Source organism: Lycium ferocissimum, chromosome 8 (assembly GCF_029784015.1).
Source record: "Lycium ferocissimum isolate CSIRO_LF1 chromosome 8, AGI_CSIRO_Lferr_CH_V1, whole genome shotgun sequence".
NCBI classification, from domain to species: domain Eukaryota; kingdom Viridiplantae; phylum Streptophyta; class Magnoliopsida; order Solanales; family Solanaceae; genus Lycium; species Lycium ferocissimum.
Window position 1 is genome coordinate 29115415 of NC_081349.1, and position 18224 is coordinate 29133638.

Here is an 18224-nt window from a genome sequence, read left to right on the forward strand (position 1 = left end):
CAAATATAATACAAAGTGCGTACACGGTAACGACACATTACATAATCAAATATATACATACTAGATTCATCATTCATACATATTTTATACACAACTATACATATCATATGGTTTTAAAACGGAAAAAAAAATAAAAAAATAAAAACATGAAAAACAACAAAATTAATAAGAAACTCAAAGATTAACATATGAACACACATGCATCCCATCTTCCATTGTGTTATACCAATATTGAATGAATTGTGTCATCTGCCATTGAAACATACGAATTTTTATCCGAACTTTGATATTGAATGTTTTATGAATTAGAAATTTTCAACTACAGTTAAATGAATTTTCAAGACTCTTCAACCGTGATGGGGAAAATATGGTTTCTATTTAAAATTGTCGTGGATTGCTGAAATCGGGGAGAAAAAAAAGGGGAGAGAAATTATGGGAGCAGGATATAATCGGTTACACCGTGATCTTTGGGTTTTCTTGTACCGTATATTAACTTCTTTTACTGTATTTGTTATTTTGTATAGGGTTTGTAAGTTTTCTAATCTTATTTTTTGCAAACTTGAAAGTATTGGTATTTTTTTGTAAATATACCCTCTATATATGTATATATATGTATTTGCCCCTTATTACAGTTGGGTTTGGCAGCCCAAATTCATGAGAATCAACCCTCAATTAACATAAAAACATTTTTTTGCACGGATTGTCCTTTTGGGGTGGTCTTTAATTTTTGTCCCTCAAATTGGTGGACTTTAACATTTTTCCTTCAGTTAACACCTAGAGGTCCTGGGTTCGAACCAAGGCTCAGTCCAAAAAAAAAAAAAAATCGCAAGGCATAAATTGGGGTTCGAAGGGCAGAAGTTGGGATTTGCAAGTGCCTTAAGGGAGACGTTTGCAAAATTCTAGCAATTTTTTTTTTCTTAAGGCAGAGTTTGAAACCCAACTGATGCCCTGCGAATCCCAACTTATAACTTGCGATTTTTTTAAAAAAAAATTTGACTGAGCGGGGGTTTAAACCCGAAACCAAGAGGCTTTTAGCGAAGGGCAAAATTAAAGACCACTGATTTGAGGGATAAAAATTAAAGACCGCCCCCAGTGAAGGACAATCCTGCAAATTGCCCACATAAAAATAGAGTGGTTTGCCATTTTTCGGCCCAGTCTTTGGAGAATAGCTATTATCATGGAATTTCAAATTCAATAAGCGAAACTGCATAATAATATCCTAAATTTTCACATGTCGAATTTGAAACTCTATGACAATAGCTATTTTCCAATTACAAGAACTGAAAGGTGGCTATTGTGAATTTTACCCTCTACTAACACAATCAAGCCCTATATGTATTCTTCCAAAAACTTGGTTTAGGATTCAGGATTTAGGGTTGGTTCAAATGTATAACGTGCGTAAACATAGTTGTCAATTTTACACAATTTGAAAAAATTTCAGACTAGTAGGTTCAGTTTGAGCCACTGTAAACATTGTCATACTGCAGTTCAAATCAAAACCTATATATATTTTTTTTGTGCGTCTGCATGAAAAGAAAATAAGCCAATAGCTAAGTTTTAGTTTTCTGTAAATTCTTCTTGCACAAAGAGTATTTTGAATTGTTTATCAGGTTTCATGTTTGTTTTTCTTACTAGTAATGTTTGTGTAGGTATTAACGAAATGGCTAAATTTTAAAATCCTCTCATTGCAATTTTTTCTTTGAAATATTAATGTTGATTTCTTTTTCTTTCTCAATGTTTTTATAGATGTTTTGACCTCTATATCCATTAGACATTTTCACATATTTTAACCAGTTGACACTTTTTTTACAAGGAAATGCAATGTTAAACTTTCCAGACCTGGAAATGGTAAACTGAAATTATTCAAGGCAAAGTGAATTACTTTCAAATGGATCAGCTGTATTATATTGACAAAAATATTCAAAACCTCTCTTACACCAAGATTACATTTGAGGAGCAAGAATTGGCAGGATTTGCTGATAACAGTATGGGAGAACCTCGGGAAAAAATCGGCTTCACCCTTTAACTGACTAACTTTTAAGGTAATTCAACAGGTTCAATCTGCCATATGTCTCTTGCATATTGATGAATTGTCCGATCGCTGCTAAACTTGGATGATCCAGCTGTGTTTAATATCGACATTTTGGTCCATTTCTGCATTCATTTCAAAGATAGATGTTTAGAAACAATACCAATTGCAACATAAGCTTCTGTTCGCGTTTGTATGAGTGACATAAAGGAATTTCCTTCCTTGTCATAGTCATATTCTCCCGAAAAAATAAGCATGATAGTATCCTAATACATTGCTAATCATAATGGGCAGGTGTTCCATTTGGCATCTATTTGTTTGCTTATAGTAGTAGGCCACTAGCTATATAAGTCTCATCCAGTTTATGAGTACTCTGAGATAAAAAATATACCTTCTGGTCTCGATATGCTTCATCAACCTTATCTTGGCACTCTATATAATCAGGAAAATCCTTTCCTACAAGAAAATAGTCAGCACGGCCATAGCCTTCATTTCCTTCCAAGGATCCAATGAGTTCTTCATAGTTGTAAGGACCAAAGACGCCTGTCCTAACAAATGCCTTTACTTCTTCAAATCTAGGGTCCGGGACAAACTGCATGAAGAACAGAGCCACATATATAGCATTGTTATGAGCCTGTGCTTGTGCAATATAATTTGTAGATAAAGAATGAAAAATAGTATGCATTATGGTTAACTCACCTTTCCCTCGGCTCTATCCTTACGTAGGCCAGCAATTTCATGAGCCTGAGCTCCAAAAAGAAAGAAATTGTCCTCTCCAACTTCCTCTCTTATTTCAACATTGGCACCATCTAACGTCCCAATGAGGAGGCAACCATTCATTGCAAATTTCATGTTGCTGGTTCCACTAGCCTCCATACCAGCAGTACTATTGGAACAATATCGATATATCAGAGAGAGATATGACATGTTAGCTCAATACAAAATAGTGACTTCATGCAAAAAGCTATATTATAAGTTAATAGGTACGTAGTGTTCAATTTTTTATGCAACATAAGTCTAAGATACACTCTCTTTGTCTATTATCAAATGTTAACCAATATGGATGTGCAATTACATGTTTTTTCCCTAACGTTCTTAGCATTTAAACCATATTCTTCTAGAATGAGATTAGTTAGTATTTCAAATTTTGAAGTTTGAAGTATCAAGTATGCATGCAAATTGATGTATTTACCAAAATAAAGCTGAGATATGCATTTGGTGCAATGCTCCTATATTTTTCAGAACAAACCAGATGAATGAAAATGCATCAGAATGCACAAAGGCAAATCTCTTGAAGGTATAGTAATGCTCATTATGAAGTAGACACATGTATGATCTGATAAAGAGAAACGGAAAGTTGAACATATTTTCAAATCTTCAGTATATTCAAACTTTCAACCATTAAACTTGAGATGCGACCGAAATATATGCAGTAGTGAAATTAAGTACCTAATATGCTGGGACAGCTCACTGCCAGGAATTAGTATTTCTGCCACACTGACATTGTAATCAGGGACAAAGACAACCTGAAACGTGAGCAGATAAATTTTCAAATCTAACAACATCTTGGACTTATAACAGGTATAACCACAGGATTGATTACTAGTTAATATATGAGGTATTTACTGATTCAGAGAGAATCGATTATAAAAATCACATTCTACAGGACTGCAAAGCACATAGATAGTCTTTAACACAAATTGTGACTAAAAGAAGCAAGAAAGATAAGTAGGAGATCCACATGGAAAATAATCGCTTGCATGTAGTTGACAAATGCAGAAAAGATACAATACAATGACTAATCTCTGCTTTCGAAAAAAATAATAATCTCTGTTTCAAAATCTTTAGAACTATTTCTAAAAAGATTATCATATTAAAAAAATTATTGAAACATTATCAATTTTGTAATGATGTCTAATGAAATTACAGATAGAACTTTTACACTACAAAATTAACATATTACTTAAGATATATGAACACAACAACCTCGAAACATATCTTTTAATGATTTTTAAAACTAGATTATTTTAGTAAAAGCTCCTACTTTCATTACTATCTATGGAAGGAGCTTGGGAATGTTTCTTTTACAATGGTGGCTCCTACTAGCACAGGTAGTGAGAGACTCTGCCACCAAAGCTTAGACATATGAGAAGAAATCACCTAGTGTTTTTTGTCTTTGTTGGGATTTGAATGTCTCCAATGTTTGTACCCACCTCATTGACCATTAGGACACACTCTTGGGTGCAGGAGCTGGGGACTTTATAAAAAAAAAAAAAATAGTAAAGGAGCTTAAGAAACCTTGTAAAATGATGGATGAGTCAGTGAAATCTGGTTCTTGCTTCTCTAGAAACCAATAATTCTTGATGGACATGATTACCAGACTAGGGATCCAGTTTCAAGTATATTTATATAAGTGCAGAGCTACATAAGCATATAAGTACTACAGCTGCATGCTATATTTGCTAAAAGATTATCATACTTATATTAATTGAAAGTTTGCAAACTTTAAAGACACTTATAGTTAAATAATGTAAAATGGTTAGTAAGATCTTTGAAAATCTCTAAGCGTACATTGGTTTTGACTCGTCCAAATCATACCTTCAAAAGATCACCAATTTCAGGATCATGGTTCACTGTTGCCCCCACATCAGTGATAAATTTTACAATCCTCTTGGCCTGAACGTATGTAGCAAATGCTTTCCCTCCAAATATGCAAACTCGAGGAACAAACTTTTCTTTTCTTTCTTCAAGGCTCATTTCTTTCATCTTCTTATAGCGATAAACAATTCCAAATATATTTAATAGCTGTCGCTTATACTCATGGATGCGTTTAATCTGGAAATAGAGAAGCATGGTTATATTTGAAATCCAGAAAGAAATAAAAATAGAGTAAGAAAGTGCCACAGAGATTCAATACATAGAAAATTAGAATTGGTGAACAAGAAAATAGATATTATTCACCTGCACATCAAACATTGCATCAGGACTGACCACGTATTCAGTTTTTTCTTTAATAAGGGAGACAATCTTCATTTTGTTGCTTCTTTTTGCCTTCCTCCACTGTGACTGGAGTTATTCATTATCAGCAAACTGTTGACAGTTAAATGCCTAAGGTTGGTACATAATATAGGGTGTCCTTTTGTAAATTGTTTTGAGATAGATACATCACTTAAGATAAGAAGAATAGAGTAATTTCTCAGTTCAGTGGAATTACACTTACCTGTAATAATTGTATAACATCTAGAGTTTTTATGGTTTTGACTGTTTAGGAATCAATAAGATCACAAGTCAGATACAACTTCTTACCTTTCTAAGCTCAGCCAATTTTTCGGTGTTTACTAACCAATCATCAGATCCCGTCCACTTTGTTATAATTTCACTCAGCTCTGGGTTACAGAAGCTTAGCCATCTTCTTGGTGTCACGCCATTTGTCTTGTTTTGGAATTTCTCTGGCCATAACTGTCAAGAAACAAAGTGTTTGGATCAGTCAAAACAACATTGCAGTAGAGAGCTGAAAATGATATCTGCCACTTCTAGGCACAAGATACAGGAATCTAGCAAGTGGCAAGTTTGAAATCTTTATAATCTTGATACCTCGTAAAATTCATTGAAAACTTCCTGCTTAACTATTTCACTATGAATCTCAGCAACACCATTCACTGCATGTCCACTAACAACACATAGATTTGCCATGCGAACCATCTGTGGTCCATTTGGAGCTGACCCGAATATCCGTTTTATTTTTGCCTGAGCTTCCTCCACCTCTACCTTCTCAACATCAGTTTCCTCCTCTCCGTCCGTAGTTTCTGCTTTTACAGCCTTAGTTTCCTCATCCTTACTATCATCTTTACCTTCTTCTTCTTCTTCTTCTTCTTCTTCTTTGTTTTCTTCTGCTTGTTCTATGCCTTCCTGGGATTTTATAAGCAACTCCAAAACAGAACTCGATATTTCAACATTATCCAGAATCCTCATTTGGTTTAGCTTTTGTTGCAACAAGTCAAGATCTTCAGTACCATATTCAGCAACTATAGTATGCATGAGCTGCAAAAGCATCGCCTCCAATTCAGTTTAGAGATCAACAAGTCAAAGAAAAATCTCCAAAAGCATACAGTCTATACAAGCACAAATCACGTTGTCCAGGGAAGTATTCACGGGAAATAGTTCTAAGAAAGAAGCAAAATTAATATGCCGAGCAGCATCATTAAGAGGTGGGGGTGGCATCGAATATATAATACCTACGGTTCAAAATGTAAAATAAACACAATCCTAGAACTGAAATAAATTTTCAACTTTTACCTCCTCATCTATCATTTTTATGATCTCCACGTGCCGAGGAAGCAATTCTTGAAGGAGTGTCAAGCTCCATTTCTCCAGGGCCTCAGGTAGAACAGTGTGATTGGTGTATGCCACAGTTCTGGCAAGATGTAACAGTGTCACAGAAATAGAGCTACTGAATTTACATGAATAGTCACAAGTGAAGAATCATCTATAGTCATATCTAAAACTGCTTGCTAGAAGAATCAGACATTGGAAGGGTCGAGTTATATTGTATCTCCACTAACAGTGTGAATGGAAAATTAGAATGCTTTAACAATGATGATTTCCAATATATGTTTTTGGATAAATTTGTAGGCCAAGTGCTACGTTAAACAAAGTCAAAGGCAATCTAACCATAATATTAAACTGATTATTCTCATTAAAAGCATTTATCTGATGCAATAAGGAAAGAGAGAACCTTTGAGTAATTTCCCAAGCCTGTTTCCAGCTCAAACCTTTAACATCTATCAATGTTCTTAACAGTTCCGGTATGCAAAGTGTTGGATGAGTGTCATTCATCTGTACTGCAACTTTTTCAGGGAACTGATCCCAGTTCAGTGTATTCCCTGATCTCCTCTCGAACCGCGCAATAATGTCCTGAAGAGAAGCCGAACATAGTGTGTATTGTTGCTTCAACCTCAGTGTCTTTCCCTCAAGTGACTCGTCACCTGGATATAAGATATAGCAAATCTGATCCAAAAGACAACAAAAGACAGAACTTTAGTGATCTTTTCTTGTGGTGAATAAACTAAATTTTGCAGTATATCCACAACATTCATGCTTTGAAATAGCACAGTATTAATAGGACAAAACATGCGTGCATAATAATATATATGTTCAGAATAGAAAGATATCATTTAATATTTTCTTAATTAAGCTAAAGAAAAAAGTACACCTTCTCAGCCTTTTTCTGGGCCTCGTATGCTTTGGCATGGTCTCCATTATTAAAAGCATGCAGATCAAAAGCTTCTGCAGCTAGCTTTGTTGACCACAGTCGAAGGTTAATCGTTGTTTTTGTTTTATATCCTGGTATTGGGACATCATAGGCAACAACAGTTATATCTTCTCCTCCAACCCATTCTTTCCTCCCATCAGCTCCTTCAATGACCTCCCCATAGAATTTTACAGGATATGAAATATCATTCCTGGCAATTTCCCATGGGTTTCCCATCTGAGAAAATAATAGTTCTTTTACTTTGGAGAATAGGCCAAAAAAAAAAACACATATAAAAGCTATTGAAATATAAGAAAACCTGCTTTCGGTAGCATCAGGATCCTCCAACAATATCATTAAGTGTTTGAAATTGCCACAAGTACTAAAAATTGATATATCATACCTCAAGCCAATTTTCAGCAACTTCCTCCTGGCCATCTTTTGTAATAAGCTGTTTGAAAAGGCCATACCGGTATCTAAGTCCATAACCCCATGCAGGGTAGTTTAGCGTCGCCATTGAATCCAGGAAGCAAGAAGCAAGTCTTCCTAAACCTCCATTCCCTAAAGCTGCATCTGGTTCCTGTCAGTCATTACACTAAACAGCTTAAGCTAATTTCAATAAACTATGTATCCCAAGTATGTCACACATCAGATATGCTTCGATTCGGGGGGGAAATCAAAATATAAGACACTGGTGATTTTTTCATTAGGAGATCAATTGACATAATTACTATGAGATAGACCTAAGTGGAAGGTACACATGTACACATCCTCTAAATCACAATTTGGATAGTTTGAATATGTTGACGTGTTATTAAACCATTTTGGCACAACATATCAATCAGGAACTTGTGAAATCTAGAAATGGGAGCTAGTAGCCTTGAATATTTCTCATTTTAGAGCAGAATTTAACTGTCAGTAACAACCATTGAGCTGTATCAAAACAAGACAAAGACTTAATTGAACAGAAACTACTTCTAGTGGCTATCCACTGACAGAAATAAGTTTCTACAGAACCCGACCTGTTTGGCTACATCTTCTAAAGTGTATCCGAGCTTAGCTAAAGCATCTGCATAAGGTCCTGTTAGCCCCAAGTTACCGATAGCATTGAATAAAGCTCTTCCCTGCAAGCACCAAAAGCGTATTAAAGCAACTCACTCAAAGTCTCCAATGAACAACCTCTGTAGTTATACTCCGAAAAAAGGGGAAGCTTAATAGAACCTGAAGGAACTCCATAGACAAGTAATATGCCTGTTTTGCATTCATCTTTTCATAGAAATCGTATGTGGCATTCCAATTTATAATGAGCGTATCTCGAACACTCTCTGCAGTTGCATAGTACGTCTTTGGAAGTTCAAACTTCTCAGGAGAGAATGATGGTGTGAACTCTGCATGGTACTTTATACTTGATAAAACAGATGTGGAGTCTGGCTGAAAAACATCTACTGTGAATCCTGAAAATACCAAAAACAACTCACTATAAGGTGTCCAATTCGAATTGCTGATCTCCAATTAACAAAGGGTCCAAATAATTACTGTTGCTTCTCTACTTCGTCTATGTTAATAGCCACTAAGGAGTGAGAATGCCAATGTATTCAAGTTTTTGAATTCACTATTCTAAACAAATATAAAATTTGGCTCATGAAAGAGACTAAGCTTCAGTTTATTGTCAAAATTCTCAATAATAAGATAAAAATGTATAAACAAGAAATTATCATGTCAAACAGATTTACTGGTTCCTCTAGTTTTATGAATCCTAGATTTTATTATGTTAAACAATATCATCTTATTTAAATGAATACTAGATGCACCATCGCCACTTTTTGAAGTCTACATTTTCCTTTAGTATTCATTTCTCAGGCATTAATATAAGGAGGTAATTTCATCCCCTCCAGTTGATTGATTCTCATAGTCCTCTTCCCAATTTAACATTTTAACCCATTAAGAGAAAATGGATTCATCAATTTGCCTGGATTTTGATGAAAATCATTCAAAGGCCCTACTTGGATCCAAAGGATACCAGATATACAAGCTGTGACTTCCCCAGGAAGACTAACATATAACAGATTAAAAATGAAATTGGGGAAGCGGTACCTAGTGTACCCTGTCTGTATTCATTAGTATGAGTTACAAGGCTATGGAATTGAAATTTGATTCAATAGTATTTGTAACATTTAATGAGACAGCGAAAGCTAACTTGTGCTACAAGATTATCCAAGACCATATAAAAATAAAAAAATAAACACCAAAAGCTAACTTATGATGATTGTTGGAGATAACAGCCTATTCGCTCCACCAATGCAGGACTGTAACACCCCCACACACCCAGACTAGACATTTGGAGTGCGAATAATATAAGATGGGGCCTACATTGGATAAACTAAAAATTAGGAACGGGTCTCATTACATATTAGGTAAATAACCGTTTGGCCATGAGAAACTTTCACTTTTTTCTGGATTTTTTTTTTCACTTTCTTTAAAAATCAGCGTTTGGCCATGAAAATTTCAAATTGGAATTTGAAAAACACCTAAAACCCTGTTTTCATTTTTTTTTTTTTTGACTTTTTTCTCTTTCAGTACATTCAAACAACCAAATTTTTTTTTTTTTGCAAAAACTATAACCAAAAACAACTCCATCTTCAACTCATGGCCATACGCCTACTAAATCTTTGACATAATTCAATCTCAAAAGCTAGCTGACGAGCCGAGCATTGTGTGAAACAATATAAAAATACAACAACTCATTCCTTTAACCAATGTAAGACTCTTAACACAGGAACCCAAAAGTTCATGAGCAAGAAAATTATTGAAGTACCTTCATCAGAGGAAGAGTCCTTGGTCTTCTGCTTTTGATCACTAGCAACATTGCTTACATATAAACTTCTTCTTCTCCAATTAAACAATAAAACCTTCCTTCTACCCAACAAAATATTTGGGTTCTTGCTTTTAAAATTGTTGAAACCAGTAATACTTGAAGTTGAAGTTGTGCATGTAACTGAGTTCACTCCAGACACAACTGAAGTTGCCATGTCTCTGAACTGAATCTTTACTCTCTACAATGCTAAAATATTCACTATTTTAGGTACAAATTTAATAAAAAAGAATAACGGGCCAATGTTTGGTTTCTTGTGGAAGGCAAAGCACAAGTGGGTAATAATACTTTTTTGAGTGTTGATGAATAGCTGCATGTTGAAAATGAGTCACTAGTAATAAATCTGATTTGTCTTTTTTCTTAGAAACATGCAGTACTACAAATTTTCTGAGTATGATATTTTAAAGGAATGTGCGGCCAGTAGCATTCAAACTAAATTGGTCATGTAGATATTTTTTTCTGCCACCTTATTGGAGTTAGAATTTTGCTTAATTTCTACAAGCTGATGGTGACCTGTGTGGTGCATAGGGTATTTTCACCCAACTTAGATAACTTTGGTTATACAAGTAAAGTCAGTAAATAAGTACAAATGACTAATTTCAAATTTAATAAATCAAAAGATTATTGTAGAATCTCAAACTCGAATCCATAAAATTCAAAATTTTGGTCCACATCTGATGGAGACTAGAAGAGCAATTGTGGCACAAGGGTCGAGGTAAGAGTTATTATTGAAACCTATTGAATTAATCCTACAAATAGATCTCTTGCGAAAAATGTATGGTAAAACCGTGTACCATAAACCTCATACAGTTTTGCTCTTCTCTAAATTGTGCATAGCTGAAATTTGATGTAGGGTAAAATTGTGTATCATAAACTTAATATAGTTTTGCTCTTCTCTAAATTGAGCATAGTGGTAATTTAATGTACGGTAAAATTGTGTACCATAAACCTAATATAGTTTTGCTTCCCGCTAGATTGTGCACAGCGGAAATTTAATGTACGAAATTGTCCTTAGATGGTAACCAATGGAACATTTCTTCACAATCTTGGAGTAACAATATAAGTTTAACACAATACATGGTAATTCAAGGTTGAAATTGTTTAATACTTTGAAAGTTTATGAATATTAATGAGAAAAGAAATAAAAATGCACATTTCATTGAGTTATTGCTTGGTTTGTCATTTCAAAGAAAAAAGTTTGAGTTTCCATGAGGCATGATCTTTCAACGTCACAGAAAGAGGGCGACAGCAATTTGTGGGTTGTTGATGTTATTTTTGGTGCTTGTGATTGTAATGTGTTGTGTTGGTAATGCAAAAACTTAAAAGATAGAACTTAACAAAGAGAATTTTTAATTCAGTGTGTAGTAATATCAAATTATCAATAACATGAAAGCTAAACACGAACCAAATAGACCCAACAAAATTCATTTTGTTTTTTTCCCCCTCAACACTATTTTCTAGAAATAAACCAATCCTAATGAAACAATTATGTTTCTATGAGGTGTTTAAGTATTATTTTAACTAAGGTCAGATCTTTTCTCTAAAACATAGCAAAAAAAGGAGTTATGAATAAGAAAAAAACGCAACTTATAAATTACAGATTAATGGTTGCAGTTTCATCTTACATCACTTAAGTGCAGAGTTTCAATCTCACCAAAATTATTTCTCTCTTTTATTTTTCCCTTTTATATTATTCACGAGACACCTCTCACCCCTAAAGGAATTAGCAAAATACAAAAGCTCTAAAGTTATGGCCTCGGTAGCACTATTCTTAATAGAAATGTGATCCTTGGAATTGTTGTGCACACCATGGTTACCAATAGGCCTTAGACTATTTTATAACTACATTAGTGAAAATAGAGTTTCAAAACTTTCTTGCCACATGAATACAATATGGAGGTGAATAACAAACCAAAATACTCAATCCGATTCTAGTAATAAGGGAATTTTGTGCATTTAGTCTCTCAAATATCGACAAATGTTGGTTTTGGTTCTTATGATTTATTGTTAAGCATATTTCACCTTTAATTAGTTGATATGTGCATTTTGATCTCCCTGACTTATGAATCTTCACAAATTTAAGGAATTGTTAATTGCTAAATTATTTAATATCATTGTGTTATGTCAAATTTGAATTGTTACTCTCTATTTGTCACTAAAATTGTTAAAGAAATAATCAAAATACAGCGCATTTTCTATATATGAACTAAAATGCATATTTTAGTTAATTAAAGGGTTAAATATGCTTAATCAAATATTATAAGGACCAAAATTAGAGTTTACCAAAACTAAAAGACCATCAAAGGTTATCGTGGAGTGGTAAGTAATCCTCCATTCTTAACCCGAGATTTCGAGTTTGAGCCCTGGAAATATAGTCATTTTAGTTATCGTGTTTTACCCCGATGTGATGCAAATTCGAATTAGTCGGGTCCTAAAGCAGATACAACACGGTGGAAAACAAAAAAAAAAAAACAAAAACAAAAAAAAATGCACAAAAAAATAGGTGGATAGGTGACGTAGGAGGAAAACATAACTGAATGTTTGAAAAACGGTTAAAATTCCAAATAACGGTCAAGAAAGTGTAGAACACCTGGTTTTGTGGGTGACCTTCCAATTTTTCTCCTTAATATTTGATCCATTGAAAAGAGGGAGTGTTGTATCCATTGTTTCTTCATTGTAATTGCACCCTTAGGAGTGGAAGAAATTTCTGCAACATTCAGTGTTTCTTCTTCTCCATTGCCTCTTAATTCTTTAATTCCCTCTTCATACTTCTATTAATAGACCCCATTTCTTAATCATCCACAGGTAACTAATTATTTCATGCCAAATTTTTCATAGTTTTCTTCAATCGTTGGTACGACCCTTTTTTTGTTTTGTTTTTGTTTTAAATATTTTGGTATAAATTTCTTGTACTCTGATTTGTGCTACTATCTGTTATTTCTTGTGCTTCAATTATCCTATTTATCTGTGATAGCTATTGCTTCTTTATTTCAGACTGCTTTATCATGGCTTTTTCGCTTTCGTTATTTTCAATTTCATACTGTTTTGAATTGCTTGTCCTTATCTGACCCTTTTTTTCCCCATGTTTTCTCTTGAGCCGAGAGTCTTTCGGAAACGGCCTCCCTACCTTCCAAGGTAGGGGTAAGGTCTGCGTACACTTTACCCTCTCCAGACCCCACATTGTGGGCTTTCACTGGGTATGTTGTTGTTTTACATATTTTGGTGATCATTTATGCATCATTATTATTATCATTTTTTTTCGTTTTCCCTCCTGATCCTGCATTGAGACCCCACTAAATCCGGATACACTCTGGGAGTGCCACATTGGGGTAAAGGGCTCCCTAACAAAGGCAACTCCGTATCCAGCAGGGCTCGGACCTGAGACCTCTGGTTAAGGATAAAGGAATACTTATCACTCCACAACAACCCTTGTTGGTTCTACATTAATGTTTATGTGCATTTCTTCTCATATTGGTCACAATGTAATTATACAATGATCTTTTGGATTACATTTTCTTGAATTTTGAGTGCAACCCTTTACTCCTTTTTAAATTTTATTGGTGTTGGCTTCCTCAATTGATTAATTATGATGCATTTTTTTTCTCAAATGAATACAGATTTTGGTGATCACTTCATTATCAACATTTATTTTATGTGCATTTTTCTTTCTTTTGATCTTGATCATTTTTATGGTGTATTTTGTGAATGGTCCTTCAAAATTCAATTTTATGATAAAAGCAAAGAAGAATAGGGAAATTTAATAGGGCAAATGATGGCCTTCTGCAGAAAAACATTCACTTGATCCTGTTTGGAAATAAATTGCTTTTGCCAATGCATTATCAGCATGTTGAAATTAGAAGTTCCAATTAATCGATTTGGCCGAAAAAGCTACTGTATAGTTTGAAGTCTTAATAATTTGCTCCTATTGGTTTTTCTGTGTGGTTCAAGCAGGGACAATATTTTTGGTTTACAAGCAAATTTGACCCTTTTGTTTATAACCTTGAAATTGTTTGCATTTCAGGTGATCCTATTAAGTGCAAATACTGATCTTTTAGAAAAATCCCTTTAGTTTTCCAAAAGCAGATCCCACTCAATTTCCAAAAATGTTTGGCTTCAGGAAACCTAAACCAGACTCTGCTACTACAAATACAACTCCTGATGGAAAACACGGAACTAAACCTGGTCGAAGAACTTCTTCCGAGCCAGTACTTGTCACACCAGATGACGATGATTTTGGAACATCATCGTCATCAGGGACAAGGAACAAACATAAAAGTAAGACAGAGGACTTTGATAACATGTCTATGCAAGAATTGGAGGGGTATGCTGTAAACCAAGCTAAGGAGACCACGAGCTCGGTGAATAACTGTTTGAAGATAGCTGAGGATATTAGACAGGAAGGCGCTCAGACACTCGATACCTTGCATAAGCAAGGCGAACAAATTCATCGTACTCACATGATGGCTGTTGATATGGACAAAGATTTGAGCAAGGTATGATCATTTTTTCAAGAATTCAATAACTTCCGTGCACTAATAGTGTACATTGATTTTATACCATCAGTCAAGTTACCTACAACGATAGGTAACTATTCATAGCAAGTCTAATGTGGCAATTGTTATGATTTTTTGGAGGGAGATGCAAGGAGAAAGGTTGAAAATATGGATGAAAATTGTGTCTTATAACTTTCATTAATCATAGGCTTTTATATAGCCACCATAAACAAAGTAGTAGACTCCTCCTACAGTTAAAGTATTTGTCTCGTACAAAAACTGAGACATCAACTATTAGACTCATTTTACAATTAAACGACTAATTATTCAGGAAAACTATAGCAGTAAAAGATGCAACATCCAATAGTAATTTGGAAAATAGAGTAAATAACATGCTGTCACATTTGGAAAGTAGCTTTATCTTGTCCAGCTTACAAGTCTTTTGCATTCTTCCATGTCTCATTAGTCGCAACGAGTTCTTTTTACTTTGTCTTCTCTACAAGTTCAACTTCTCAGTTTAAATGTATCCTGCGACCATTTAAAGATGAGGGTGTGGCTTAATTTGCTATGCTCGTTCGAAATGTTTATTATTTGGTATAATTGGAACAAAGGGTACATATGACATGACATAAGTTGACAATAATGAACATGTTTTCTGCATTCTAGGGGGAGAAGTTATTGAACAATCTTGGTGGCATGTTCGCTATGCCTTGGAAGCCAAAGAAGACTCACGATATTAAAGGGCCTCGAACTTCAAAAGGTTTTGTGTTATCCTCCATATCATGTTCATCCTTCTTCTTTCTGTAATTATGATTGCTAACTAAGAGCCCGTTTGGATTGGCTTATAAGTTGGCTTATAAGCTGTTTTCAGCTTTTTTGAGTGTTTGGCTGGCCAGCTTAAAGTCATTTTGTGCTTAAAATAAGCTCAAAAAAATAATTAGACCCATTTAACTTAGTTTATCTAAAACAGCTTATAAGCTGAAAACAGCTTATAAGCCAAAAAAAATAAGTTAGACTACCCCAACTTATTTTTTTCAGCTTATAAGCTGCAAACAGCTTTAAGCTATAAGCCAATCCAAACGGGCTCTAAGAATTCAGAAGTTAATATATATAGTTATTACAGGTTACTTTTAATAATTGTAAGTAGCTGCATAATCGGTCGTGACTGACTCTCAAAAGTTTAGGCAATTTTACTGACTCTCTCTTCTCCGGCTTTTGTAGATGATAATCATAAAGGGAAAGGAGGTAGTGCAAGTGAAAGGGAAAAATTAGGTTTATCTAATGGTAAAAAAGGAAAGTCAGCATCCAGCACGCCTCCTCCTGAATCAATGAACGCTATGGAGCAAGTTGAGGTACATTTTGTATATGCAAAATTAATCTAGCTATTTGTTACTTAAACTTATGTTATATTGTTCCAATGTAAACAACTATGTTAATGTTTAACCAGTTTGAGAAGGCAAAGCAAGATGACGCACTTGGGGACCTCAGCAACATATTAGGCGATCTAAAAGGCATGGCTGTTGACATGGGATCTGAACTTGACAAGTAAATTTCTTTGAACTTGACTAGCATTGCCTGATGTTTTTCTTCTTTATTACTCTGTTGTTAAGTTTCATTCTGAATACTTTCGAGAAAATGTTGAAGGAAACGTGACTTAGTGATAATTTCTTGTGACAAAATCATAAAGCATGACTCTGAAAAGAAATCCAACTAATAAATGGAAAGTTGACAATATTAGTGATTTCTAATCGAAAAACTATGAGCTGCAGATTGCATATACAGTATATACTTGATGGTTGATATGGTGCGCCAAAAAAAATGTGGATTCATCAAAATGACAAGTTTCCGTAGTCATTGCTTTGCCTAATGATTTAAAAGATGGATTAGGAACTTCAAAATTTTAGCCAATCACTAAAATTGATACGTAGACTAGTGTTTAAATATCACTATCATCTTTTGCTTGGCTTTTCACAGTTTCTTCCTAAGCACTGATTTATTATAATTTATAAGTAAAGTTAAAGGTGGATAAAGCAATCTTTGAAATTCCAAACTTTTGAGTTATTGGATCCAGCAAAAGTGATTCACATGTCAAATGTTGCCTGGTATACAACAATTTGAAATCTGTGACGAGGAGGAGAGAAAGAATACAAAAGGGATACTTTTTAAAATTGTTTAATTGTATACCAGAGGAAGAATACAAAAGGGATATTTATAAAAATTTCTTAATTGTATATTGTTAAAGTCGCTGGCATAGCGGACCAAAGCAATTTTTATTTTTAATCTAGTTTTCTTCAAGCAAGTGGTGCAGTTGTTCATAGTTGAGAATAATTCTGAAGTTAAAATGTGTTTTTCATAAGGGAAGTCATCAAGTGACTGTCAACTTTCATCTGTGATACTGAACTAAATTATAGCATTTGATGAACATGTAGCTCAAAGCTGCGGTGATCATACATCAAAATATGACATCCATCAAGATTTAATTCACATACACTGGCATTTTGACAATATAAAGAACTTTATACCATTAGTATAATTTAACATATTGCAATATGTTGTCCGCTTTGCTTCTAGGTAACTAAATTTACTTATTCTGGACATAACTAAGTGTAACTATTTAGCTGAACTTATAGTATATAATTCTCTTACACTGTCAGTGTATTGGAAGTTAATCCATTCATCAAATATTGCAATGTTTATACTGTTTTTCTGCTAGGCTAAGACATCATTTGCTTTGTTTAGTCTTTTTTCATAATAACACTTGTTATTGAAACGTGATAAATGCAGGCAAAACAAAGCTATTGATGATCTTGACAAAGATGTGGAGGAATTAAACTCTCGAGTTAAAGGTGCAAATCGACGTGCACGTCAAATAGTTGGGAAGTGAGGGAAAACATTTGCTTCAACATCAGATTTACTGAAAGTTTCTGGCATTTGGCTCAAGGCCTATTAGAAGTTTTGGTTGCTTCTTTTATTCTTTTTTCATTCATTTTTGTCACTAAGATCACCTTTTTCCATTCCAAGTTTTACTGGATTGTCTCACTTTTCATTGTTCATTTGTGTAAGATAATCAAATAGGCCTTTTCGCAAAATTTTGCAACTTGAACTAGTTGTGTTTGTTAAATATTTGGATGAGTTTGTAAACCGCACAAGCCTTAAATGTTAGGACCTTATTATACTGTGGTTCACTTCACTATGGGATTCACTACTTTGCTACTGAAGCTTGCTTGATTAGGTCAGCAAGGATTAAGATTATGTAGAAAGCTATAATTTTTATCAGCGAAGACAGGGAAAAAGGTACCATAAGTCCTAACAGTCATGTATGATATTGGCATAAGACTTTTATAAATCAAGATAAGAAATTATATTTACCAGGTGTTTATAGTAAATAGTATCAATTTATTACGATTAAATATTTAATAAAGTGAAACTATATGTTAATTAACCATAATTAAGTGAGAGGATTCTATTACAGACACATATTATGCATTTAGTGGATTGGTGTAAATATTTGCGGCAAGTATTTAACATAAACCACTTTGGAAGTCAATACACAACCTATGATTACCTGCAACTGATATT

General features: G+C 34.1%; 2 protein-coding genes across 2 annotated transcripts; one reads left to right on the top strand and one right to left on the bottom strand.

Annotated features, from left to right (window-relative positions):
- Positions 1-1878: 1878 nt before the first annotated feature.
- On the bottom strand, positions 1879-10457 carry LOC132067863 (alpha-1,4 glucan phosphorylase L-2 isozyme, chloroplastic/amyloplastic-like). Its single transcript, XM_059461245.1, is given in 15 exon segments — positions 1879-2154; positions 2421-2621; positions 2729-2915; positions 3479-3555; positions 4628-4864; positions 4991-5119; positions 5336-5488; positions 5624-6070; positions 6326-6443; positions 6765-7036; positions 7242-7517; positions 7684-7860; positions 8303-8404; positions 8502-8734; positions 10096-10457. Coding segments are annotated over 15 exon segments (2940 nt in total). The 5' UTR covers positions 10310-10457; the 3' UTR covers positions 1879-2037.
- Positions 10458-12799: 2342 nt separating this feature from the next.
- Positions 12800-17820, top strand: LOC132067864 (putative SNAP25 homologous protein SNAP30). The gene is made up of 6 exons (XM_059461246.1): positions 12800-12957; positions 14174-14645; positions 15312-15405; positions 15867-15997; positions 16093-16190; positions 17430-17820. The coding sequence occupies exons 2-6, from the start codon at positions 14256-14258 to the stop codon at positions 17527-17529; spliced, it is 813 nt and encodes a 270-aa protein (XP_059317229.1). The 5' UTR covers positions 12800-12957; positions 14174-14255; the 3' UTR covers positions 17530-17820.
- Positions 17821-18224: the final 404 nt, after the last annotated feature.

Coding starts and splice junctions, on each gene's coding strand:
- LOC132067864 (XM_059461246.1), top strand. CDS start 14,256: ATGTTTGGCTTCAGGAAACCTAAACCAGACTCTGCTACTACAAATACA. Junction 15,998..16,092: donor ACGCTATGGAGCAAGTTGAG/GTACATTTTGTA, acceptor ATGTTTAACCAG/TTTGAGAAGGCAAAGCAAGA. Junction 16,191..17,429: donor ATGGGATCTGAACTTGACAA/GTAAATTTCTTT, acceptor TGATAAATGCAG/GCAAAACAAAGCTATTGATG.